General features: G+C 36.3%; 2 protein-coding genes across 7 annotated transcripts in view; both read right to left on the bottom strand.

The window, feature by feature from the left end:
* LOC5566239 (flocculation protein FLO11) overlaps positions 1-26,805 on the bottom strand; it is a 481,107-nt gene that overhangs the window by 174,999 nt on the left and 279,303 nt on the right. The gene's annotated exons all lie outside the window — the stretch shown is intronic.
* On the bottom strand, positions 21,491-23,855 carry LOC5565294. The gene is made up of 6 exons (XM_021841168.1): positions 23,812-23,855; positions 23,409-23,747; positions 23,055-23,350; positions 22,728-22,997; positions 21,913-22,261; positions 21,491-21,847 (listed from the first exon to the last, which is right to left on the bottom strand). The coding sequence occupies exons 1-6, from the start codon at positions 23,825-23,827 to the stop codon at positions 21,684-21,686; spliced, it is 1,434 nt and encodes a 477-aa protein (XP_021696860.1). The 5' UTR covers positions 23,828-23,855; the 3' UTR covers positions 21,491-21,683.

Below are 26,805 nucleotides of genomic sequence, written 5' to 3'. Positions count from 1 at the left end.
CTTTTCTGTGGTCTTGAGCTGGGCGCTTACTATGTTATAGCTATAATCACTGCTTTTACTGCTCTGCATATGTTTGACTTACATTTCTTCCAGCAAATCGTGGTTATTTGATGAACTTACCTGTAAAAAAATGAAAATTTGATGAAATTTAGTGTTAAATTGAAAACAAGAAAAAACAAACTATTACTATGAAAAATATATTGTTATTTTCTAAGGATCCAGCCTAAAATTATTATTTTCAATCGAAGAATTTTGTAAACAGTTGAAAAGTTTTCGTCAACTTCAGAACCATGTTTTTGGCTATGGAGAGCCATAAGGAAAGTGCAAGCCACATGCAAATGTTAATTTCCATCCATGCATCATCCATTGCAACACTTTTATTGCCCGGAGGTCACTCAACACCCCACAACCAACTAACGACAAAAACATATTCATGTCCCACGCACATGTTCAGAACAATGGACCAAGTTGAGACATGTTGAACTCCCACTTCTCGAAAACGATGGCTCCGTCTTCGTCCAGTCCATGAATCATGGGATCGGAATCAATGTGTAGAATCTTTCCTTGGATGGTGGTGAGAATCGACTCCATCACCACCATCTGAAACTGTCAGGCAGTCAGTCAGTCAAGTCAGTTACAGTTTTGCTTCACTTTTCTGCCCGCATGTCTTTCTTCATTTTACCCACAAACTCAGCGGATATCAAATTGTTATGCATCGCAGGTCTTGCGTGAAGAATGTTGCTGACTTTTTTTCTTCTTCGTTTTGCCATTATTGTTAAATTTCATTTAAGCAGAGCACAACTTCTAGCTTTTAGGCTAGTTGGTTCGCGTTTTTTGCGCATTCTATTCTTTTATTGATCGTGGAGGGTGGGACTACTTAAGTGGGTGCCCTCTGGTGGATGTTTGAGGAGAAGGGAGAAAGACATGGCCTAAGCTGAAACACACTTATAGGGGTGGTAGCAGGTCTCTAAATAGGGACTTGATCACTACTTCAATGCAAGTATCTTCAAAGCTTCTGTTTAAAACATATTCTTCTCAAATTCCATGAAGAAAAGCCTGAGGCATTCTTCTATTAGTGTTGTTTTCTTTGGAATACTCACAAGGGCTCCATGAATAATTAATTCCCAGACAACCAGAAGTCGCATAACAGTTTACAGACAAAGTCGTTTATTAGTACAAATTGCATCACACCCGCACTACATGGTGTGCGAAATCGTTTGACCGACGAATTTTCTCGCATAAAATGCTTTTTTTTTTGGGTTCATGTGTACATTTCGTTTCGTCCCGCATACACATACATAGTAAGTCGGATCAATCCGTAGCAGCTGTCAAATCAACTTTGTTGTTACAAATTAAGTCGTATAAGAGTACAGATTAGTTCGCAATAAAATATACACACTCGCATTGCATGCTACTTTTCATCATATAAAATATGCACGTATATCGAGTAGTGTGTGGTCTTTCGATTCCATGGCATGCTCTTGCCGGGCGAGCGATGGAATCAAGACCAATCGTTTTCGGTCCGCGTGGCGCGAGTGCGAAAAAAGATTCGCGTTTCTCAGTTAGTATGTATGCTTCAAATAAAGCTAAAAATTGTGGCTGCTCAATCAAGGATGAAGGATCAATTGGTGAGCTCGTTTCATGCTTTTTGTCAAATCTATAGAATATGTATGACCGCACATTGAATCGTTACAACGTAGGGGGGGGGGATACATAAATATGATTATTCAACAAACTATGAATGGTTCGTCACTGTAAGTGTCGGCATAAACTCTAATTCATTTTTTTCTATGTAGAATCCCTTGCCTTTTACCTTTATTTTTATAAAAAAAAGCTTTGAATGGTTCGGTCTGTTTGTCTGTGCTAGAAGTATAGACTTGCAAAGAGAGTTGTGTTTGATCCTTCGACCTTGACGCTTGCTCCAGCGGGTGTCGGCGATGAGGACAGGATCAAGCATGTCGCGCATCGGTCGAGTAAAGTGAAAAAGTTCCGCGTTCGATTAGTTCTTTTTGATCTTTCGACGTTGACGCTTGCTCCTGGGCAGTGCGTCAAGAAAGCCCGAGCAGTCGTCAGTTGTTTTCCCTCTCGGGTCGCGTGCCAATTTTCTCTGAGTGCTTTTATATAGCCGAGCAAACGAGGGAGGCTGAAAGTGGATTGTTGCTGCTCAAGGATGACGGATCAATTGGTGAGCTCGTTTCATGCTACTATTCTAATCTATAAAATATGTTTGACTGCACCTTTAATCGTTACAACGGTGAGACGTAAATATGATTTTCCAACAAACTATGAAAGGTTCGTCTCTGTGAGTGTCGACATAAACTCTGATTTATAAATCAATTATGTCTACTTTTTTTTTCTCAAACACCTTTTTCCTTTTACCTTCATTTTTGTAATTAAAAATACTTTGAGTGGTTCGACACTACGAGTGTAGACTTGCGAAAGGTTCACTTTATTCAACAAACTTTGAAAGGTTCGTCACGTCAAGTGTCGGCATAATTTTTCTCTGCATAGATATAGTTCATATCAAATGAAAATATCATATTTACATATAAGCATGTTTATATCTCACCAATAATTATGTATCATGGTCTAATCGCTTATCAAAGTAAATCCTGTGACCCAACAATCCTCCCCATTAACAAACATCCCTCCCAGTAACCTTTGTGGAGATGCAGAGGCAAACACGGTCTCCAAATAGCAAAGGTTACACACTAACAATCCTTCCCTCAATCCCACCTGACTGCAAGGACGTGGCCGGCGCCGTTATTGACCATGTATAAATAGAGGCACTGAATTATGCACACTGAAGAAGATTATGGCCAATCCCAGCCGATCTTCTAGTTGATTCTTTGTGCATTTTCACTGACTTCGGTCAATCACGGAATAGCAACCATTGATATGTGTAGTCAGTCTAAGCTAAGCTAAGCTAAGCTATAAAATATGCACGTATATCGCCTCCACTTTTGTACGTATAAGGCCTTTTCGCGACATCTCAGTCTGCTTTGAGTGGTGGTCGTGAGCGGAAGCATTTTAGTATTGTGCGTTGTTTTGTCGGCTGAGTTGTAATATTAGTGAATTTTAGGGGAAATGTGCTGATAATTCATATATTTAAGGTCAAAATGTTGAAATGTGTTTAAAAATCATCAAATATTGTGCAAGATATAAGAGATTGGTTTGGTGGTCAGTTGGAAAATGTGCGAAGAAGCTGAGAAGAAAGATCTCATTTTAATGAAATTAATACTAGATGTGAAAGAAATGGTTCGGGATTCAATAGTGTTAAGTGATTTAGAAAATGAAATAGAATTCCAAAGCCAGTAGAATATCAGATCTCTAAAGTGAAAAAAAAACCCGCATTCTCTTCACCCAGAGAAGAAGAAGAAAGTGAGAAAACGTGAACACATATGTGTGAGTAGGAGCGAAAATCAACTTGCGGTTCTGCAACGCCTACACTCATGTCACACGAGTGACACCAAAAGGAAGCGCCGACCATCGGGCTGCCAGTTTGAACTTTAATACGAAGATAAGTACTTATTCAGTTTTTCATTAGATGATTCTCATATATGCAAGCATCAGCATGTATAATACTCAAATTTGCAAAAAATCAATATTTGTTTTGGGTAGTCAAAACAAAGCTGGCTTCAATACTCATGTTTGATTGAATGTCTTTTAAAAGGTACAGGTTTATGTAGACACGTTCTTCTGTTTGGCATATTTTAACATTGTTTGATAACACTGGATGCTACAATACACCTGCAACATACGAATTGCATCGCGTAACATCATCCAATCCAACACTGTCGTTGTCTGATTAGAGAGGAGATTGCTATCTCCCTTCCTCTTGCGTGTGCATATGCTGCTTTTGAAATTTCTCGTTACAGTGGCTGAGGTGACAGAATAACGAAGCATTGCAGCAGAGTTCTGGATTTCGTCGGGTGGCGGAAATCATTGCTGAGTGCCACTAGTTCTCTCTTTCGCTCTTTCGCTACCCCTATACAGAACGAATGATGACGTCAATACTTGCTCTGCATTGGAGCGGCGGGAAAGTGGAAGAGGGGATTGGTGACACGTAGCGGTGAGCTGGGTGAACTTACTGCTTTGGTATTGCAGAGTAGTGGTATTGCAAACTCTGCTCATCAATGCTTTTTCTTCAATTGTATTTGTGTTCTAGGAATAATTTTGATTACAGGTATTGACCATGAGGATCAAAGTGGCGGTGAACACGATATGGATGCGTTTGAATTACATATTTTTTCTGTTACGAATGTTTGAAACTATTGTATACGATTGTGTCGTTTCAGTAAAATATTATTACAAATGGATATGATTCTAGCTTAATTTAAGATATTATCTTGGAGGTCGTAGGTGGCCGAGTGTCTAGCTTAATGTTTGCAAACATAAAAAAAAACTATCATCGCTTGTATATAGAGGAGGATTCTTTTCTACATATATATCAACATATTTATTTCGTTTTATCATATGTTGGGATTTGGAAGGGTGCATCAGGGCATCATTGAAGTTACAGCTGGACAATAGAGTGGAGTACCAACCGGAGTATAGGAGAATGCGCCGTAACATCTTTGTAGATTTTATTACCATATTATTATATATATTACTATTTGTTCTACTATATAACATTTCACTATAATTGAATTTACCATGTTTTGGGAAGGGAGGGAGCATCAGGGCATCATTGAAGTTACAACTGGACAATGAAGTGGAGTGCCAATCGGAGTCAGGAGGAAAAGTGTTAGTCGTTCGCGTCTAGTACTTTTCTCTCCAACAGTTGTAAAAGATTTGACGCGCCCTTCTTCTAACAAACCTTTCCGTGGAAAGCTCTACAAGTATTGCAAATTCTAATACTCAATCTGTTGGATCATATGGCTGGAAGGAGATTCTCTATTTCCCGCGGGTTTCGCGTAAGTGTTTCTGCTTACGGGTCCGCCACCCCCCTTTTGACCCTTCATACAGCGGTATGTTGAATGTAGATTGGTAATAAAATTTGACCTTACTGTTGAGTGGAGCCGCATGCAGAGCAAGACTCAAGCAAGGATTGGTGGCTACTTACATACATACATACATAATGCCTTTTCGCGACATCTTATACGTGAAACTTTGCGCATATAAGCATCGCATAACGCAAAAGGTGATTTCGTTATATGTACATTTTGGTTGTGTGAGTTATTTCAATCGGGTTAAATTCATGGTCACAATAAAATATTTTGCCAGGGTCGTAATCTTAACAGTATTTTTGTCTCGTGGGTTTAATGTGCCATCATTATTCGTCAAAGTTTAAGAAAAAGTAAGGCTGCAAGAAATAATTTGTTCCTCTGATTAGACAACCTGATTTATATTAATGCCTGTGAAGTATCTTGTACCATATTTTAAGTTTAAAAAGTTTTCATCGCGAAGATGACTGACTGCATGATAAAATTAGAAGGTATGCTTCCCAATCTTCTCTAAGGAGAAAGTTATAGATAAAAATCATGTCCAAAACGTAAAACAGCGTCTAAACAGATTAAACAAATCAACTAATGAAACTAATTAATGATGCGTTTGCATTTTCCATTTATACAGAAAATAATCCGTTCGTATATCTGTGAATAGCAGTCATGAACTCGTCAACGACCGAAAATACAGCGTGAACTAGATCATCTTTGTACGTTCATGTAAACATGATGGTAGTTCACAGTGTATTCTTGACAGTTCATGTTTTCCAGAACTCTTTTTTGAGCGTGTAGAAATCATCATTGAACATGATATGATTTTCTTATTTTTATGCGCAGGCGTTGCAGAATTCGTTCTCATTTGATTTATAAACCATCTGTATCGATTCATGCTCGGCAATCTTTCGAAAGTTGAAACAAGCATACCCCTCCAGCGCCCAAATGCGAACTGTTATAGATAAAAAATAATTTCAAAGAAAGCAGATGCTAAATCTTGTTTTTTTTTATGAACCGATTCAATTTACTGGTTCACTTTCGAACCAGTAAAATCAATTATTTTTATTTCAGAAAATAATCACTGAAGTTTGCTGCTATAATTATGTAACAGTTTAATCGTACAACTAAAATGTGTAAATTTGTGAACCGTTTCATTCTACCGATTCAATTTTGAACCGGTTAAATAACACTACGGAAAACGTTTTTGTCTCAAGCACCAAAATACCGCTATTTACTAAAACAATGGGAGCTGAATACATTACCTTTTTCAGAAATAACATAGCACGTCTAGCTTTTGAGATATTGACTGTTGAAAATACAAAATTTGACTATTTCAGCCAACTTGCATGCAAGTTTGTCAGCTTGTATGGCAATTTATTCGCTCAGTTTGCCACAGAATTCATACTTTATGTGCATAACAATTATTATCAACAAAGTTCATAATACTTTCGATGCTCAAAAGTTAGTTTTTGATGGTTTCGAAAAATGTTGTGTTTTGCCATGTAAGAGAAACTAAGAATTTTGCATGGAGACTGCAAGCATATTGGAAAAATCGATTTAATCTAAATTTAATCGTGCGATTTCAACCAAATTACATCTGAATTGAAAGTTTGGTGATTCAATTTTCAGTTGGAAGTATCTTTAAAATAATGATTATCGAAGTGTAATGTTAAATCTTGTTATAAGATAAATCGCTTAATTATACACACCGATTTACTCAAAATTTAATTTCGATGGTCGGTGAAATGTTAGGAAAAATCTGATTTTATTTATGAATCGGTTTAGGTACATTTGAAGCAAATTTAGTAGATTGAGCGGATTGACTAACTGATCCATGATTTTTTGGACTTTGGCTATTGAGTTACCTAAGCTAAGCATTTGAAATTTTCGCAACGCTGTTTAGACGATAACCGCTAAATTATAGCAGCATAATTTGGTATAAGCACAACTGTAATGTGTAACTTTTCGAAACGGTGATAATTTTTTTTAACAGATAACCCGTAAACTTTACTGTTATCATTGGAAAGCAAATTAATCATACAACTTTAATATTGTACCCTTTGTATCGGTTCATTTAACCGGTTCATATTTGACCCTGTACCTTTTTTTATGCGATAATCAGTGAAGATTATAATTTGAAAGCAGTTTAGTCATAAAACTGAAATGTGTAACTTTTTGATCATTCGATAGCAATATTGTATTCGATAGCATTGTTATCCCCCCGATCTAATCAGAGCTGTAACAGAATATCTTAAACAGACTCTCATGATGTACTGCGGATCACAGAGAGCTTGAACAATGATTTCAATTGTCTCAGAATTTAATCCCTGTTTATGGGCCATCTTGTACATGAATTCTTCTACTACTGTTAACTTCATCTAACTAATCCCTGTTTATAGGCCATCTTGTACATGAATTCTTCTACTACTGTTAACTTCAGAGCGGTTCCATTTGAATTCGAATGTCGGTTTACTTTTGTATTTTTTGATTTGGTTAAATTTTTGCACATGCTTTCTTAATGCCCAAAAATGCGTTTTTGCATCATCGGCTCGCCATTTTGACTCTAGCCTTACTTTTGAGAAGGGGCTAAGAAAAAAATCCTTAATAATTTTCAAAAAACTATAACTTAGAAATGGTTTGTCCGATCAGTTTGGTGCCTTCCGCAAAGTTTTAGGTTATTGTTGGGACTATCTGGAAAACAAAATATACACTGTAAAAAAAATGTTGTAATTTTTTATATATCGAAAATAAAGCTTAAAAATCCCTCCCCTAGGACGTGTAATCTTGCCGCGATGGGTGGGCTTACCCCATTAGCACTTATATGGGAACCAAAGACATGTCCAGTCGTGGTGGTATCACATCAGGAAATATTTGTTTAATGCCGCTTCATCAACCATCTGGCATAGATGCATCAATCTTACGGATGTGATCCAACGGTGATCCTGTTACCAGGCATCGGGGTAACAGGAGCCGTAGCCACGCTTTGATGCAGATAGGTTAGATTTTGTTTAAATGGTTATAATATTGACTAATGAGGAGAATGACTGAGGATCCATCGAGTAGAATGTGACACAAACGTTAATTTGTTATGCTTCTCTCATTAGAATCATAATAAAAAACCACATTTATTATGTTGGTATCATAAAACTACAACAACTTCATTCTCGCAAAATTATAATAAATAGATAGGGCTTAGGCGCGATGAAGCTTTATTTTGTCACCGAAAAGTGGATCCGGACAATAAAAAATGACTTTCTATTTCTTTATTATTTCTAGTATAGTTTTTAACACATAGAAATGTATTTACGACGATTCTAAATGAAAACAGACGAGACCAGATTTGAATATGAATAGATGTATAAAACAAACTGATCAAATCATTATTGACCAACATGACAAAAGTAGTAAACTTAAAATATTCAACTTGTCCAAGTACTAATAAACATGTTAAAAAGGACCTTTAGCAATACTGACCAACGGGACTGAGGAAAAACTAGATCAACAGTCAACACATAAAGTTTCCGATGTCGTTGACTATAATCAGCGATTTAGTCAAATGTAATTCAATGAAAACTCACTAAATCCTGTTTATTCCTAATACTAATAACTTTCTTTCTTTCTTTCTTTTCATGTATAACAACTAACAACAACACCATCACGAGGGAGCAAGTGGTCTGTCGTATGTATCAAACGTCGTGTTAGGAGCCGAAGCACATAGATCAGCACGGACACGGATCGAATTACCATCAAACTGAGGTAAAAACGATCCATATGCGTTGGTGGGTATACTAAGAAAGGGGTAAGTAGCATTTTTAATTCTTAGCGAACACATATTGTATATCATTTCAGCCCCCCTATATATTCATAATACCGTACCAATAACTTTGTCTATCCAAACTGTAAACTAACTTGAGACATTATTAAATTGAATTCTCATTTTGAGAAGACCTCAGAACAATAACAATAAGACGAACATAAAGCACATCGATGACCACACCAAACACATTTACAGTACATTTAGATTTGGTACTTCTCCTCATATTAATTATCTACAACTTGGATTCGGTACTACAAGATGGCAACATAGACAGTCATCTCTCCTAGAAAAGTATTGTATTGATTAGCATTCCAGTACGACCTTCGGAAGATAAAGACTATTTAAAACCAAACACTTGATTCATATTTTTAAATTTATTCATATAGTATAACACATCACGTTTCAGACTAGTAGCATAAACGACTAAAATACTAGAGAATACATGACGTACAATGACGAGGCACTTCAGATAGTTCTTGTTCGCGTATAGATGGAAGTACATTTCATGTTTTTCATTTCAATAACCTTCATTCCATTCGGGAAAAAAGGATCTCCCTATCGCTATCGTTTGATATACGACCGCATTCTGTATAATTAACATTTTCTGTCTATCATTGTCAAAAGATGCTTGGAGATGACATCTGTGCTACAATTTGTCAACATAGACAACTACAACATAGCTATGTATGTTATTTCCAAGAAATGCATTACTTAATAACATATATTTTCATGTCGCTTCTCCATGCGTAAACAAGAATCCGATTGCTCAGAACTAAAGGATGACTATACAAACATGACTACGGGAGGGAATCTGAAGCAAAAACAATTTAATAAAACTACTTCTGCACAATATTCATCCAAAATAGTGTTAAAGCGGGCAACATAGCCTATTCCGTCTAAATATTGGCAAAAGTAGAGGTAAATTTGCACTACGGGGTCCAGCACAAACAACGAAGCTGTCATACAGCTCCAGCTGAGTACACCATAAAAAAAAAAAAAAATAAAAAAAAAAAAAGCTTAAAAATCAATTTTCTCAAAAATCGTATTTATGATTTTTTTTATTTTTTTATATGTTAAAGTAGACAAAAAATGAAGTCTTTTGCACAGTGGGTCAAGATGGAGAAATCATGGACAGAAATGTTATGATTTTTTGAAAATAGGTGAATTTGTTGAAAATGATCATAATAAACTTTTTAAATATTTTTAAACTCGATTTTATGAAAGTACGCAAAATTTACAATAAAAAAGGTACACGGAAAAATCAGGCTAACTTTTACCGTTTTAAAGATACAGCGATTTCAATACAAAATTATGATATAATTTTCAATTTTCGGTCATTATAATATAACTTAGAAACGGTTTGTCCGATCAGTTTGGAGTCTTCCGCAAAGTTTTAGGTTATTGTTGGGACTATCTGGAAAAAAATATACACCGTAAAAAAAAATGTTGTAATTTTTTATATATCGAAAATAAAGCTTAAAAATCAATTTTCTCAAAAATCGTATTTATGATTTTTTTTTTTATTTTTTTATATGTTAAAGTAGACAAAAAATGAAGTCTTTTGCACAGTGGGTCAAGATGGAGAAATCATGGACAAAAAAGTCATGATTTAAAAAAAAAGGTGAATTTGTTGAAAATGGTCATAATAAACTTTTCAAATGTTTCGGTAGCAATTAGCAAAATTTTCTCATATACCTTCTTTGTTCTTATACCTGCAGTTCTTCCAACATTTTGCTTGTGATTTCCCAACTAATATAATTATAGTCTATTCAAAAGAAGATTTTGGGATTTACACCAGAGAATACTGTAGCAATTGTACCAGTAACCTCTTAGGCCATTTCTACACCAATTATTTCAGAGATTCTATCCGATGATTTTCAAGAAATTCCTTCAAAACAAACCCACAGATAAGGTTGGACAATTTTACAATGATTATCGTTAGTAGAAAATCTCCCAAAATTTTCTGAAAAGTTATCATCTCAGAAATTCGAGATTGTTACAGGAGTCTATATTCATCAGAGGTTGCTAAATGATTTCCTGCAAAATAACATTATGATTTTTAAATTGTATCTCCAATAATATCTGAAAATTTATTTGTTTCTCTGGAGACATCCCTGAAAGAGCTCCTGGATGAATTAACTACAGTATTGCTTGCAAAAATGCTCAGAGTTATTCCTCAAAATTTCATGGTTAAAGAAATCCTGATCGACGATTTCGGACAGAATCTCATGGACTTCCTAAAGCATCTTCAGGGAAATTGATGGCTGAATTCTTGAACATGTCGCGAACGGAAAGCTTGTAATAAATACTGAATTGATCCTGGATAACTTTCTGAAAGAATCTTTGGATAAATTCCTGCTGGAATATCTGGAGTAATTTCTGAGGTCATCCTTAAGAAAAAAATGCAGAATTCTAGAAAGTAACTTGAACGAAATCACTTGTGAAGTCCATAAAAAAATATATAAACTCCTAACGAAATCTTCAGAGTATTATTACTCTTATCTCATGGATTCTGCTTGGTTTCTTTTTATTTTCTTGGTTGCAATTCCAATGCTTGTCACTTTTTCAGGAATGTTGTTTCTAAAGTTCCTATTCCTAGTACTTTTCTACGAAAAAAGCGTTTTTACAAAAAGTGCTTAAGCAAAATTATATTGCAGATGGTCTAAACTTTTTGAAATCAGTTTAAAAATGTTTGGTTGTTTTTAATAGTAAATTGAATGTTTATCAAAAGTTTCATTATTGAAACAGTTGAGTTGAGTAACTATTACATAGTACTCATCGGTGTCCGGTCATTTGGTCGAATGGCGTTTAGCCGAATGACATTTAGCCGAACAGGTCATTTGGCCGAATGCCGATTGGCCGAATTGCTAACAACAAAAATTAATCATTTTTTTTTTTCAACGCTGATGTGTAGGATTCATAAGTGCGGCCCAAGAACTGGTCAGCTAATTAATTTGTTGATCTTTATTATGTGGTGGGACGTCGATGTTTGTCGCTATACAAGTGCTCCAAGAAAATATGATGATGATGATGATGATGGTCCCACCACATACCCCTACAAAGGTTTGAGCGAGACGATATATCTTTAAGATAATTAATTATGATCAATGTTAACCAGATTTGCAAACAATAAACGGTCTGATTATTTCAACAGATATAAACAACATTACAAGTTCCCATACTATACAGCAAAAAAAATGGTAAAAATCTGTTGGTCTCAACCACACTTTTCATAAGTTTTAATAGTGATCAAGAAAGTTCAACAAAATCCAAAACATTGCCAGAATTGATAACCCCGCCGATGATGTCAAAACTATCGGAAACATTTGCATTTTCAAGAAATTTCCGACATTCAACCAGAAAACTTACTACTAATGCATGGCATCCACCAACAGCATAAATTCTCAATTAAAATGATAAGTCATCAAACAGTCGTTTATACCTGTGTACCGCGCGCGGGACTCAAACCTCCGTAGACTACACATAAAAAGGAATAAACTATAACTACGTCAATATATAAAAAATCCATCATCATCATCGAGGCGAACATCGTAGTTTATTAGTGCCCCAATAATTATTAAACATATTTTACAATATAGTCAATACAAAATATCCGTTAGTCAAAACTTCGTCAAGATACAATATTAGTCAAGTACAAAAAAGTTAACATGTAGCTGTTCAGAAGGCAGCTTTGACGTGTGAAATACATAGTCTCTTAAACTGTGATAGAGTTGCAGCTCGTTTGATGTGTATAGGCATCGAATTGAAAACATTTATTCCTTTAAAAAACAAAGAGTTTTGTGAAGCACCGTACAAAAACTGTGGTGTTCTTAATTCAGTCGCGTTTCTAGTATTATATCTATGAATGTCACTTCCTCTTTCAATTCGATCACACAAATATCGAGGCAACAAACCGTTAATTACTTTAAAAATGAACACCATCGTCAAGAATACAATTCTTTGCTTCACCGATAACCACTGAAGAGCATCTAATAAGAAAGACGAGGAAGTGAATCTGTTGCATCTCAAAATCAAACGCATTATTTTATTTTGCAAACGCTGCATTCTCGATATTTGTGTTTCATTTGCTAAAAACAAAATGGAAGCGCAAAACTCCAGATGTGGAGAGATGATTGATTTGTACAAATGTATTTTACTAGCAATCGTTAAATCGTTTTTTAATCGGCAGAGTATTCCATACTTCTTGGCTATTTTCTTGATAACATTGTCGATGTGAGCGTCGAACTTTAATCTGTCATCAATAATCACGCCAAGATATTTAATTTCGCGCACGCGATCAATTGTCTCATCATCAATTTGTATTGAGACGTCTATATTTGTTCGATTCCGCGATATCAACATAAATTTAGTTTTACTTATATTCAATTTCAACTGTTTGTACTTCAACCATCTACTCAGAGAACGTAAATCTGCATTCATATGTGCAACGGCATCATCAAGATTTTTAGCCGCAATGAATATCACGGTATCATCTGCAAAAAGATTTATGTCACAAAAACGTAAAACTCGTCGCATGTCATTTATATACATAATGAATAAAACGGGCCCTAATACACTCCCCTGTGGTACGCCAAGGCTGTTCACCACGGGGCTCGAAACAGAATCATCGAAAGCAGTCCGTTGGGTTCTATCAGTTAAATAGCTCTCAAACCATCTATATGCAGAACCCGAAAATCCAAAGCGCTTGATTGTTCTTAACAACAAGGGCCGAGAAATCGTTTCAAAAGCGCGTTTGAGATCCAAAAAAACAGCAACAATCGTATCTTTACGCTCTACGTTTTCTTTCCACTTTGCCAACACCAGGTTCAATGCGGTTTCACAAGAATGACCTTCCCGATATCCCGATTGCTCTGGTATTAGCAAATTATTACTATTTAAATATGCTAACAGCTGGCCTTTTACAACAAGTTCTAAAATTTTCTCTAATGTGTGCAACATGTTGATGGGACGAAACTCTTCGGCTTTAATCGTCCCAGCAACTTTTTGAATAGGAATCACAAGTGATTCCTTCCAAACTTGTGGCACGTGCCCAGTTTGTAACGATTCATTAATCAGGTCCAGCAGATTGTGGCCGATGACATCAAAGCAATCTTGTATTACTCTCGCATTAACGTTATCTACGCTAGCCGTTTTTCCCATAGAAAAGCAAATATTTCGTAGGTCTTCCAACGTTATTGGGTGAAAACATTCAAATGTGCAATTATTGTTAATCGGCTGTTTTATTTCGTCAGGTTCATCTACTAACTCAATGGATTGGTTAATCGATGAAACACTGTCCACAAAATACTCATTAAATTTACATGCTATTACTTGTTCTGATTCTTCTAATGTGCCATTGAAAGTTATGGACCGCGGTTTACAATTAATAATGAAAACGGTCCGTTTATTCAGCATGAAGTTGTGAACTCGCAACAAGAATCTAAGCTGATGGTTAGATCGTCTTTGGGTTACTAACAGTGTGCTAGGGTTTGATTTTTTTTTTTCATTATTTAATTTTTTTTTTTCCTTTTATTAAACATAGGCTATTCTTTTGGTGTGCACTGGGTACATTATTACTGACAATTATTAAGCTTATGTGTTGATTGGGAATTTTATCTTCTTTAAAACATCGCCAGTTCTTTGTAGTTATATTGATATAACAATAATTTGAATCGCACTTGCCTAAATTTTTATGAGAGATTCTTCCACCTTTTGATCATAGACTGCTCTTTCATTTTTGATTTTTTTTTCATAGTTATTGGAATTGAGGCTTATAAAACTTTCATAGTTTTATTAAAAACATATTTTAGCACAAGGGTTAAGTTGGGTGAGATGTCATGCTCCTCCAAAGTTAAGATTGCAACGTGTGAACTGAACTCTACAACTCTGTAAACCGAAAGACTCGGTGAACACTCACGTCAAAGAAGCTTGCTGTTTCTCTGTTTTGAAAAGAAACTTGAGGTTGCTAAAAATTAATAAATTTACAAAGTCCAATCATTCTTGATGCAAATCGATGCTACAGAAGTACGAATACACCGTAAACCGTTATAGTAAGTGTCAAAAGCTGACTACAAACCTCTACTGGCAGCTATTTTCCTTGCAAATAAGTAAACAATTGCTTGCATTTGGGATGTTCTTCTTTCAGCATTGATTGTTTCTTGAACTAACACTAAAGAACTGTATATCAATGATGATTTATCCTTCTTCAATAATAAACTGTTCTTTGAAATTAATTACAAATGCATGCGAACTGTAGTTTACTACTGTTTTCAATTTCGGCCAAACGTCTTATGGCCAAATGACATTCGACCAAATGGCCCTTTTGGCCAAATGACCTTTTCGGCCAAATGGCATTCGGCCGTGTTCATCTGATTCTGTATGTCTCAAGTTCGTCGAAAATCAATGGAGCTCTGGAGCTACCATTGGAAAGAGAGGGTTAAAACATTAAGCCACTACCAGCCCTGCATTAACGTACATTATATTCTGTTTCTGCTGTCGTGCCTGTGCCACCGAATAATGGAACACTCTTATCTTGGACGCAAATGCCTTCCAGACTTGCTTAGTAGTTACTGAACCGTTTCTATCTAAGCATAAAAATTTGCAACGTCGTCGAGTGTTCGAAAAGTTAGCACAACGGTACGACGTTGATTTTGTTACATTTTTATTGTTAGCTTGCCCATCTAATTTACTGCTTTCCCGTGAAGTACGTTTATCGCGAACTTTTTCCGTTGCGGATGAACTTCGAGCACTAGAACCAACGGCGTTCTGCGTTTTAGTCCGGGTTCGTGATGTGCATATGTAAATCACGGTTGGTGCACTCGTTCTGAACCAACGCAAAACGGCCTAATCTGTTTCGTTATGGCTGGTTTTTAGTCCAGACAATTTCCGAATAGACCGTGGGTGTGGGCGAGACTGAAACAATTAAATCACTTTAATGACCGTGATTTAATTGCGATGAGGATTTAACTCGATTGGCGTCTCATGTTCGTTCAAAACAGGTATTTTTTTCAAAGTTCGAGCAAACGGTACTTTCAGGGTGCTGTTGCCCTACCCCTTCGTGACCAATGGTAAAAATTGACTAATGGAATTAATTTTGTGTTAGAACTTCTCAAAGCCTTTCTCCAGCACTCAAATTCATAAAAGCATTGCGTTATGAAAGATTCCTTAGAATAATATTGGTCCGCCAAACATTCTGAAAAAACAACCGGAATGATATGCGGAGATTTTATGCAACGGTCAATGACGCTTGGCACAATACCGTGCCAGTGCCCGTCATGTGCAATGATCGAGAGGAAAAGTTGCTGACCAATAAAACGGCGGTGGTTGTCAGGTGGAAAGAGGCTGTGCACTATTAGGACCAGATGTTTACCTTGCAAATTATCTTAGATAAATTCCGGGGGTATAACTTGCAGACCATCTATTTATAGATTTCCAGGTAGCGTGCGATTCCATGAAAAGAAATGAGCTGTGGCAGATGATGTCTGATTGTGGTTTTCCGGCGAAACTAATTAGGCTTATACGTGCAGCAGACCATTAATTTTAGCAAAACGAAGTATATGGTTGCAGGTAGAGATAGAGGTATATCTAGTGGTGTTAGTGCTGAGGTTTGATGAGGATGTATTAGAAGTTGTTGAAGAGTTTACCTTGGATCACTTGTGACATGTGACGATTGTTGGATGCAAGAATTGCGAAAATAATGCGAAAGATGGAAATCTAGTGATCATGACAAAATAAATGATGCATCGTGGTTGTTCGTTATCGTGCGATCATAGCAACAACGATTAACCACAAACAATGCTCCGCGATTAATGCATCGTTCTGCATGTGGGCTTGCGATTAAATGTTCGCGAGCCAAAGTTTTATCATTCTGAGGATTGTTCCATATTTTTCTGATGATTTCCATCCGGATGTATTGTTTATGATTCTAAAATAATTCGGGCATGTTTTTAACGAAAAATAATAGCGCGAATACCCCTTGATTCATGTTGATCGCTACTTGTAACAACATCCGAAAACTCTTTGTCCCACGACAAACATTGCATCGGATGCTCCTTATGTCGGTACAATGCGCGCGTAGTGAGGTTTTCAAATCATGCTGCTGCAAGAGCGACGGCCCTCTTAGACCGTTCGAATACCGTGTTGTTTGTCGCTAGAGACGATTTTTTTCCATCCTTGTTCAGCAGGGAACCAGTTGAAGGTCGGCAACTTCGTGGAAGACCACCTGGCGACTCCAAGCATTCGGGGTAACTGAAGAAGTATCGCCCAAAACCGAAGAAGATGGAGCTCTACAATACCCCCAGTGGTGGCGTTTGCTATGCTGTAGTCAATAAGGTATCAAGGTCGTAGGTGCATCAAGGTTCTCGATTTACTCAAGTGGAGCCAGTCATTGTTGCAGGAAAGTGAAGAAGAGAACTAGTGGCTCAAAGGGACCGCAATCAATAGAATCTTCAAAAATATTTCTCTTTGGAGTTTTTCAAGCCGTTAAACAAAACCTATTTTGTTCACTATGAAAAAAGGGTATATATGCTTTGTAGTTCAACGTTTCATGCCAAAAAGGATACAGAAGCTTTGTGAAATGGTATTTCTTGCATGGAATTCGTGAAAAATCTCTCGAAGTCACTTAATCACCCCAATCCTTACTATCACCAAGGTAGGGGAAGTGGTGGTAAAATGAACAGGTGTGGTAAAATGAACACCGTGCCTTTTACCGAGAAAAAACTAATTTCGATAAATTTTTATCACGCACGGACGATTAAGAGCATAAATCTGAGTGTTCGAGTTGATACGTAGGTCAATCGAAGTGAAAATATCAACGAAAACTAAGATTTTAGAAAATCACTTTTGAAAATTAGAACTGACGTAACTTTTAGCTCGGAAGACTTGAGGTTTTTCAGTGAGGTGAATATCGTCATGATATGATGTCAAATCTGATAGCTTTGAAATTCTTTTTGAATGGGTTGCAATCATTAATGGATGTATTTTCGGTGGGGCAATGAAAATTTTCAGAAATTTTTGTTTTGCTCACGTTTTTTGCATGGTGTTCGTTTTACCACCAGCCGCTGTTCATTTTACCCACATAGTGCAGGTAAAATGAACATTTGCATCATTTTTTGATAGCGATGAAAATGTGTGAAAATTTAGCTATTTTAATCTGAATCCATGTCGCTTCTATAGATTACATCCCTATTTTTGATGTTCTGCGATAGAACTATACAAATTTCTCGTTTTGCTATCAGAAACAAGATGTTTTCCTTAAGGTGTTCATTTTACCACCCCTTCCCCTACCTCTAAGTGATATGGACAAAAACAAGCTAACTTGCTTCAGGGAACTATTAGTTCAATGCAACATTTATTGACTTCGTGACATATTAATGGCCTCCACGTCCTCCACGGCTGCTCTCGTTGCCCTTACCGCCTTTGCCTCCCTTGTTTCCACCTTTGTTGCCCTTTCCGCTCTGTCTGCCCTTTCCGCCGAAACCTTCATCATCCTCTCCGAACTGTTCGAATGCCGGATCCTCGTCTTGATTTCCACCACGTCCACCAGGGCGTCCATGACTACCACCTCGGCCTCCTCGTCCACTGTTGCCGCGTCCTCCTTTTCCGCCGGAACCACCGCCGCGGGGACCGTCCTCTTCCATTGATGGTGGTCCCCACGGGGCCATATCTCCTTCGCCCATGTCTGACTCTTCTTCGCGTACATCGCGACTGCCTTGGCCTCCACGTTGGGCAGCAGCTCCTTCCAAGATGCAGAAGGTCACGGCCATCGTGGCCAGGAAGATCAGGGACAATTTCATGTCGAAGCGGTCACTAGGGTTGGATTGCTGTGTAGGACGGAAGTTACCAGGTGGAACAACTGAAGCACGATGATGGTTTCTGTGGAAAGTGCTCGCCGTTTTATACGCTGCGTTTGGTTTGCGAGTCGGGAATAGGCTTGATGGGTTTTCAATTGCTGTCCTCGAGCTGACAGTTAACTGAACCTACCGACAACAACCCAAGGAACAATTGGAAGCTTTTAAAATACTTATACATTTAATAGAAGCTTAACAATGGCAACAATAGCTTAATATGGTTTAAGTTGATTCATTAATTCAATAAAATTTATTTCCGCTTATTAAAAAACTGTTATTCCACTTGAAGTTTGTGGTTTAAGTAAGAGCTTAATAAACCTCCGAAAATACAAAAATAGTTGCTCTTGTTCTACTAAACAAAATAAGTTTAACAATTAGCTGATTAAAAGCTTCTATAGGATGTACTAATCAATTTGATAAAATATTGAATATTTGACTAACTACAAATCGTACAAAAGTTGCAATCTCTAATACTTAACATATTGACCAGCATGATTAGCAAAACTATGAAATAATGCGAACAACAGTATATGAGTATGCTTTTATTCAAGTAAAGCATAATATGTCTGCTTTGATGTTGTTTTATGATGTTTCAAACGTTTTTTAATATCCAATCTTAAACTATATATGCGCATTAATCTGCGAACTCAGCTTAATTTTACTTCTCGAAGAGTTCGGATCGTTTTATTTTGCTTCTCAAAAATGGATAAAATTTACAAAAAGTACAGAAAAAGCGGATCATTTTACAGAAGCTTGAAACGCACACGTGAAAAATATGAACAAATTTTTAAAAATATTTGTCCTGCACTTAAGGGTACAAGCACTAATTACAAAAATATATCCAGTGAGTCGGCCCGTAAGTCAAGAACAAAAACGTATCATTGAATGCACCTTTAAGGTTGAAAACTCTATTTTTCTTCAAGCTTCTTACAATGAAGTCCATGAAAACACCATGAGCATGGTGAATCCCGAACAATGTCAACGTAGAATCGATATCCAGGATTCGAGCAAACATGGCGATGTTTCTGAGCAATACAATGAAAACAGTTTTGCAAGTATCGTGGAATACATTAGTCCTGAGAAAAAGGATATTCAAATTGCAATGAAAGAGTGGTCTCTACACCATAATATCACTCACAGAGCATTGAAAGATTTATTACAAATAATGAGGTACCAGTACAATGACAAGCGACTACCCATGGATCCGAGGACATTGCTTGATACTCCACAAGGTATAGGAAAATTATGTATCGAAATGGCAGGTGGAAAATATTGGCACTTTGGACTACAAAATTGTTTAGCACATTGGTTCGCTAATCTCTCGGAAAACATTTCAATAAGCATCAACATTAATATTGATGGACTCCCGATACATAAGAGCTCAAAATACCAATTATGGCCAATTCTGTGTAATGTGCATGGTTTGCCTGGCTTAAAACCGATGCCCATAGGAATTTTCTTTGGAAACTCAAAACCCTCGAGCGTAAATGCTTATTTAACGCCATTTGTCAATGAAATCATCCCCATTTTACAAAATGGCATTATCGTGAACGGTTTCAAAATCGACATCAAAATTAGATGCTTCATTTGCGATTCTCCAGCTCGGGCTTTTGTAAAAGGTTTGTTTCAATACAATATAGTTTTAAATATGTTCGAAGTAGGTATAGCAATATTCTATGTTTCAGGAGTCGTAAATTTCAATAGCAAAAATGGATGCCTCAAATGCACGATACATGGCGAGTATTCCCACATCTCACGCACAGTCATCTTTCCATCTCTACGTTGTACTCCTAGAACTGATGAAAAGTTTCGCAAGAAAATGTATGGAAAACATCACAATGCCGAAGAATCGCCTATATTGAAAATAACTGAAGTCGATATGATCAAGGATTTCGTTGTAGCTGACTCTCTCCATCTCTTAGATCTAGGCGTGATGAAACGACTTCTAACAGGCTGGAGAGATGGTACATTGGGATTCATCGGAAAGCTGAGCGCATTTCAAATTAAAAAACTATCAGATAGGATTATCAAAATCAAACTGCCATGCGAATTCCACCGTAAAATACGAGCTCTGGATTGTTTAGCGTTTTGGAAGGGTACGGAATGGCGAACGTTTTTGAATTACATTGGTATTGTCGTGCTAAGAGACGTGTTAGATGAAACAACATACAACCATTTCCTCCTTTTGTTCACCGCAATTACGATTTGTTCGTCAAATTTCTATGCAAATTTGAGACCTTTGGCTCAAATGCTTTTCGAAAAGTTTATTGAAGAATTCAAAAATATTTACGGAGAAGAGTATGTCACTAGCAATATACACAATCTAGAGCACGTGGTACCTGACGTTGAAAGGTTCGGATCTCTTGATTCCATTTCCGCATACCCGTTCGAAAGCTACTTATCTCAGCTTAAAAGATGCCTAAGACAGGGAAACAATTGTTTGGAACAGGTAGCAAATAGAATCCTTGAGAAAAATGCTGTAAAGAAAATTCAACAAACAAACAAACCTTCCTTTCCTAACTTGATCAACCGAAGTAATAACATAAACTGTTTAATTAGAGATGGATTAACTCTTAATCAATCGTTTGAAAATTCATGGTTCCTAACGAAACGAAATGAAATTGTTAGAATGCTAGACGCTTCATACAACGAATATGGCCAAATTATTATTCGCGGTTATGCTTTGGCGCTACCAAGAGATTTTTTTGTTTTGCCAATCCGTTCTTCGTTGTTAGGTATTTATAAAGCAAACATATCTTTCTCCAATTCACCAGATCAATATCAACCAACAGACATTATTTGTAAATATACCATAGTAAGTTATAAGGATGACTACCATGTTTTTGTTCCACTGTTACACACATTTTTGTAAAATAAAAAGATTCTGTGCAAATAAAAAACACCGTACGTTTATTTCGTTCGATAGCGTTTACATTGTCGAAAAGCGTATAAGCAACTCTCCCAGTTTCGTCTATCTCTTTCTATTCGATAGGTATTTAAAAAACGTAAATCAATAAAAGGTTTAGAACAAACTTAAAACTTATCTTCATATAGAAAGTCAAATCAAGTGTAAAATCATTAGCATGAATTGATACGAGGGTCAGACTCTTCCACCTTGCTCACTAGCATCTCACTATCTGACTCATCACTCGAAGACGATTTACTCGATTGTGATTCATCTTCTGTCGAAGGGCTCCAATCTCTCTTCGTTCCGTCAGGGGTCGTGGTAGGAGGAACGTCCGCTAAAACATTAAATAAAATACATAATAATACAATCAGCGCTGAAAAAAACATGCGGAATAATTACCTTGACATCGTGTGTTGTTCAATTTCTTTGCTCTACGATGAATTGTCGGTTGTCGCAAACCCTTCGCTTCGCTCCTTTTCTTGGCGTTTCGTGTGACTTGTTTAAAGAATTGTGCCAGAAGCTGCCGGGAGAACGTAATATTCACACTACGAACGATTGAAAAAAAGATGTCCAGGATTTTGGTGCAATTCTTGATAGCCAGTTTGATGATAGAACTGCGACTAGCACCACTCCACGAACATTTCAGCATCACGTTACGTTCGAAAAAGAAGTCCACTAATGTGTACGAAATGTTCATACCGTTACAATTATCTCCAACATATCCAACGAGCTTTTTCATGTAAGAAATCTGTATTGGAGAAAATTGAATGGAAAAATGTAGAAACAGGATTGGGAATTGCCATCCCTGTGGGGTCATGCACACATTATGACACGCTCCTAGGGGGTGAGGGAGGTGGTCATGGAACAGTGGAATATGGACAATAATCTTTACGAAGTTTCCAGAGTGCTTATACAAAAAGTGTGACAAAAGTGGGTGTGGGGGACAAAAGTGAACCACCGTGTTCGAGATTGTTCAAACTTAGTGTGACATAATGTGTGTATCATCCCTGTGCAGGAATGGCAACATTCATCATCAACTAAGGGAGTAGCACTAATTTTCGATCTACGAGAAATCCGTGCCAATTTTCGAATTTTCATACAAAGTAGGACAAAATCGTATGAATGGGTCGAAAATTAGTGCTAGGTCGAAAATTGGTGCTTGCCCCCCTACCATTTATGTTTCTAGAACTAACAAAACGGTTACAATAACTTACGAAACGCTCAGCGTATGCTTCGTCTGCGAGATTTTTCTCCAGCTCATGAATTTGCTCGATGGAAGACACTGGGGAAAACGTGAATTTCTCATCATCATCGGACGGTTTTGCTTGGGCACGTAAAGCTGCTGCCAGTTTTACGTCCATGTCACTTTTGAATGAGGCCATCATCGTGCTCATGGTAGAGAGGATTGTGTCTTGCATTTTTGAACACTCTTGTTCAATTTTTCCGGAAACTGCTTTGATCACGGAATCCATATCAACAGTTGGCTGTAATAAGAACAATATTTGATTACCTACAATTTTCAAACACACCATTAGTTCTACCTGCTGAAAATATACGTATTCCGATTCGCCCTCCGTGGCAACTGCCTGCATTTCATCTGTCGTCTGCTGTTCATTTACGGAGAAGGGCAATGTTGTCAGGTAAACCGAGTGATCGACGGTCTGATGTGTGGAGAATGTCTCATCCACCTGGTTCACGCTGGCAGAACAGAGCAAAGAAGGAGCTACATCCGGGAGATCTTGAGAATCGACAACAATCTGTGAATTCATTGGTGCACTTGTAGGTTCCGGCCCGGTGCTTTGATTTTGGTTCGTTTGCATGTTTGAAGTGGGGTTTTCTGAAAAGCAAATTACCAAATGTAAAACAATGAAATAATATAAAATAAAAGCACAAACCTCCGGGAACCAGGTGATTAAAATCGAACCGTTTGATGAAACCATCTTTCTTCACTTTTTTTTGCTTCTTTCTACGTGGCGCCGAATCTGAGCTTTCCGTGTTTTGTCCTGAAAGCTCAGCAGCTTCTATTTCGGCCTCCTCGTAGGATGGAATATACTTCCGTTTTACACTGCAAGCGATTTTGCTCCAACCACTGCCTGGTTCTGAGTTCAGGTCCATACGCAATCTGTTTGCATTTTTACCGGGCCAAAACAGAAACCCATCACGAATCCAACGACACGGGACCGCAGTTAAAACAAGTTTTCCTGCCTCCTTAGTTTGGACAACAACAAAGTAATCTGGAAGAAATGATTGAAATATTGAAGTTTTATTGTTATAAACTCTAGTTCCATCTTTATTTACCTTTACGTGGTTCCATTTTCTCGACACTTTAGTATACAGAAAGTTACGGATGATGTAATGGCTGACACAAGCACGAACAAAAAGCACTGGTTTATGTGTTGCACGGACGTCAAATAAGTTCCGTCCAGTGCACCCAGTGCATAACATGTTTAATAAACTTCTTCACTGCAGCAATAAACTTTTGTTCAGTTCTCAATCAATGGTGTGATCGAATAATTATGTAGTTTGATGTGTTGAATAATGGTAACAACAGCTGAATAAAAAATCGCCGTACAAGGAGCTGATAAGATGCTCTTTAAATCCAAATTCAAGTCAATGTTCAGCATTTTTAATTATAATGAATAATAGTAGAATCAACACTTATTAAACGTTTTCAACAATTCTCTTTCAATCTGTCAAAATTGTTTTACTAATAAGCTGAACAAGCAATTTTTCTTTTTATTAAAGAGCCTATATTCCACCAAACAAATGTATTTGTATAAACATAATTTCAGGAGCCGAACTAACGTTTCAGTTGCTTTGCACTTCAGCGGTTTCCAGATGCCTAACACGAACATGATCAAGAGCTGAATAAGTATTTTATTATATCTTAATTCAACATACATATATCATTCGAACAGTTGATTCATAAGAGGTCAAATTAACGACTAAAAAATACATCGTTCAGCAATAAATAAGCATTTCAAAAGAGGTCACACCATGGCCAAATTTTCGAAAAATGGACAAAATATCAAAAATCGCATTGAGTTCTTAATTTATACTAATGTTCACCTAGCTAATATAAAAAATAAATCGATACTATTATAACTGATGTTTTCTTAACATTTACTAAATAATTGTTAAGATAATATTTTCAGTTTATCTCCTGAAATATAGGATCATTAAAAAAAACATTTGACGTGTAAATGATTTAAATATATTTACAAGAGGACTATTTGTTAAATGCATAATAATCACAGTATTGGACAAAACATTTGCAACTTGTTTGATTTTACATACAAAATGAAGGTTAGGTCTGAGTTATTTATAGACCAATTTGAATGAAATTTTTACAGGTCTTCAGACATAACTTATATTTTCACACATATATTTTTAAGCGATTTTTCCAATCACAAATTCAAAAGCGGATTGACTAAAGTGATTTGTTTTGACAAATCCTAATAATTGGCATAGCTAATACAATTGAAGTAATAGCTTCATGGAATCCTCAGCAAAGTTTTAGATTTTAACAATTAATGCGTAGGCCATATACATATTCAGATAAAAAGTTTTGAATCTTCTGTCGAAAAATTCACTTTAGTCAGATCGTTATTACTTTGGAACTTGTGATTAGAAAAAATATCTATGGTAAAATTCAAGTTATTTCTAATGAGCTGTGAAAACTTCATTCAAATCGGTCCAAAAGTAACTGAGATCTAGCTTACCAATGTTGACAATTTTATAAAGAAAATAGAAAAGGTTGCAAATATGTTGTCCAATACTGTAAATAAAAATAGAGAAATCATTAAAATAGTCAACTAATTAAAAACTGAATCTATAAAATAATGAATTTGATTATATTATAATTATATTCGATTACCAATGGCTTTTGAGGAGAGATCATAAATTATGCGATAATTATATTAAAGTCTTAAACAAATTAAATATTATTATGAAATTTTCTAAATCATTTCAGATTTATTTTACTTTGTATGAATAAACTTTATTTTTGACCAGAATTTACAAAAAATGTCTCACTGTGTGCTATAAATAGCCGACTGAACTCAGCTTGCATCAGCACTGAACAACAGCTAAAAAATACGCTTGTTCAGTTGTTGATCAGCATAGCACGTGTTGATTAGATATTGTTGAATAGAAGCTCAAGCATGATCAATATTCAGCTACAAGAGGTTTATATTCGACACCGAACGGTTACAATATCAATTCAAGGATGGCGTAGATGGCAAGGCATACCGCTGACGATAGGAAGGTATCGAGTTCGAATCCAGTATCCAAGTAATTTGTTAAAGTGGTTGTAATTTCGTTATAAGTGTATACACTGCATATTTAAAGTGTAGTAGTGTATAACTCTGCATTTGAAGTGCAATGTAAAAAGAATTTTAGTTATTTATTTGTTTTCAATAATTTTTGTGCCAGTTGAATAAAATCTTAACTAAATGTTTATGAAGCGATTCAAAAGTTGTAAATAAAGTCGATATAAAACGACACGCTTTATAATTTCTCCAAATGTGTGTGAACAACGCCTGAACAAAGGCTTCCAATGATAATAATTAAAATGTTGTTAAACATGCTGCTGAATAAAACTACCATAATAGTGTTTGTTAAATGAGCGGTTGTTTGTTGGGAAAACTTGATTTGATGTTGTTGTATACCCGAAGAAGCCTCTATAACATTCAAAAATATAGCTTCCATGACAGGAATACACAATTTCAAAAGACTTTAAAGCATTATTATACAACGATAATGCTGCTTTTCTTCAAGAGGCTTTAGTTGAACATGAGTCTAAGAAAGTAATTTATTACTTATATTTCATCGATTAAATGAGTTTAAAAATTATCCGCAGTCCTAATTCGACTTAAGTGAAACCTGAATAAACATCATTACGATATATGCTAGCAATCACTAAATGATAAATAGCCTAATAATTTCTCCAGATTTGCTTGAACAATGTGTGCGTAGCAGCTGCAGACTAATATAAGAAAGCAACTATTCAGTATGTAGTTGATGAAAATTGCTTAATAAATGGTTATAACATAGGCAAATGTTTCTTGGGAATAGTGTACTTCAAATTAATCAATTAAGTGGTTACATTTAAATTTGATTCGATTTTGATTGGGGTTTCCAGCTCGAATTTAATTTTATTTCCACCAAAATGTACTCTTACTGGGGTTTTTTAAGCACCCCATAATCCAAAATAGTTAGTAGCTGCCTGGATATTGTGTTTTTGAATGAAAAGCGATGTTTTTGCAAGGAATTTCAACAAATGTATTGTGC

The sequence above is a fragment of the Aedes aegypti genome, chromosome 2 (assembly GCF_002204515.2).
Source record: "Aedes aegypti strain LVP_AGWG chromosome 2, AaegL5.0 Primary Assembly, whole genome shotgun sequence".
NCBI lineage: Eukaryota > Metazoa > Arthropoda > Insecta > Diptera > Culicidae > Aedes > Aedes aegypti.
Note: the sequence above shows the minus strand (reverse complement) of the source record. Positions and strands in the feature narration are given on the sequence as shown.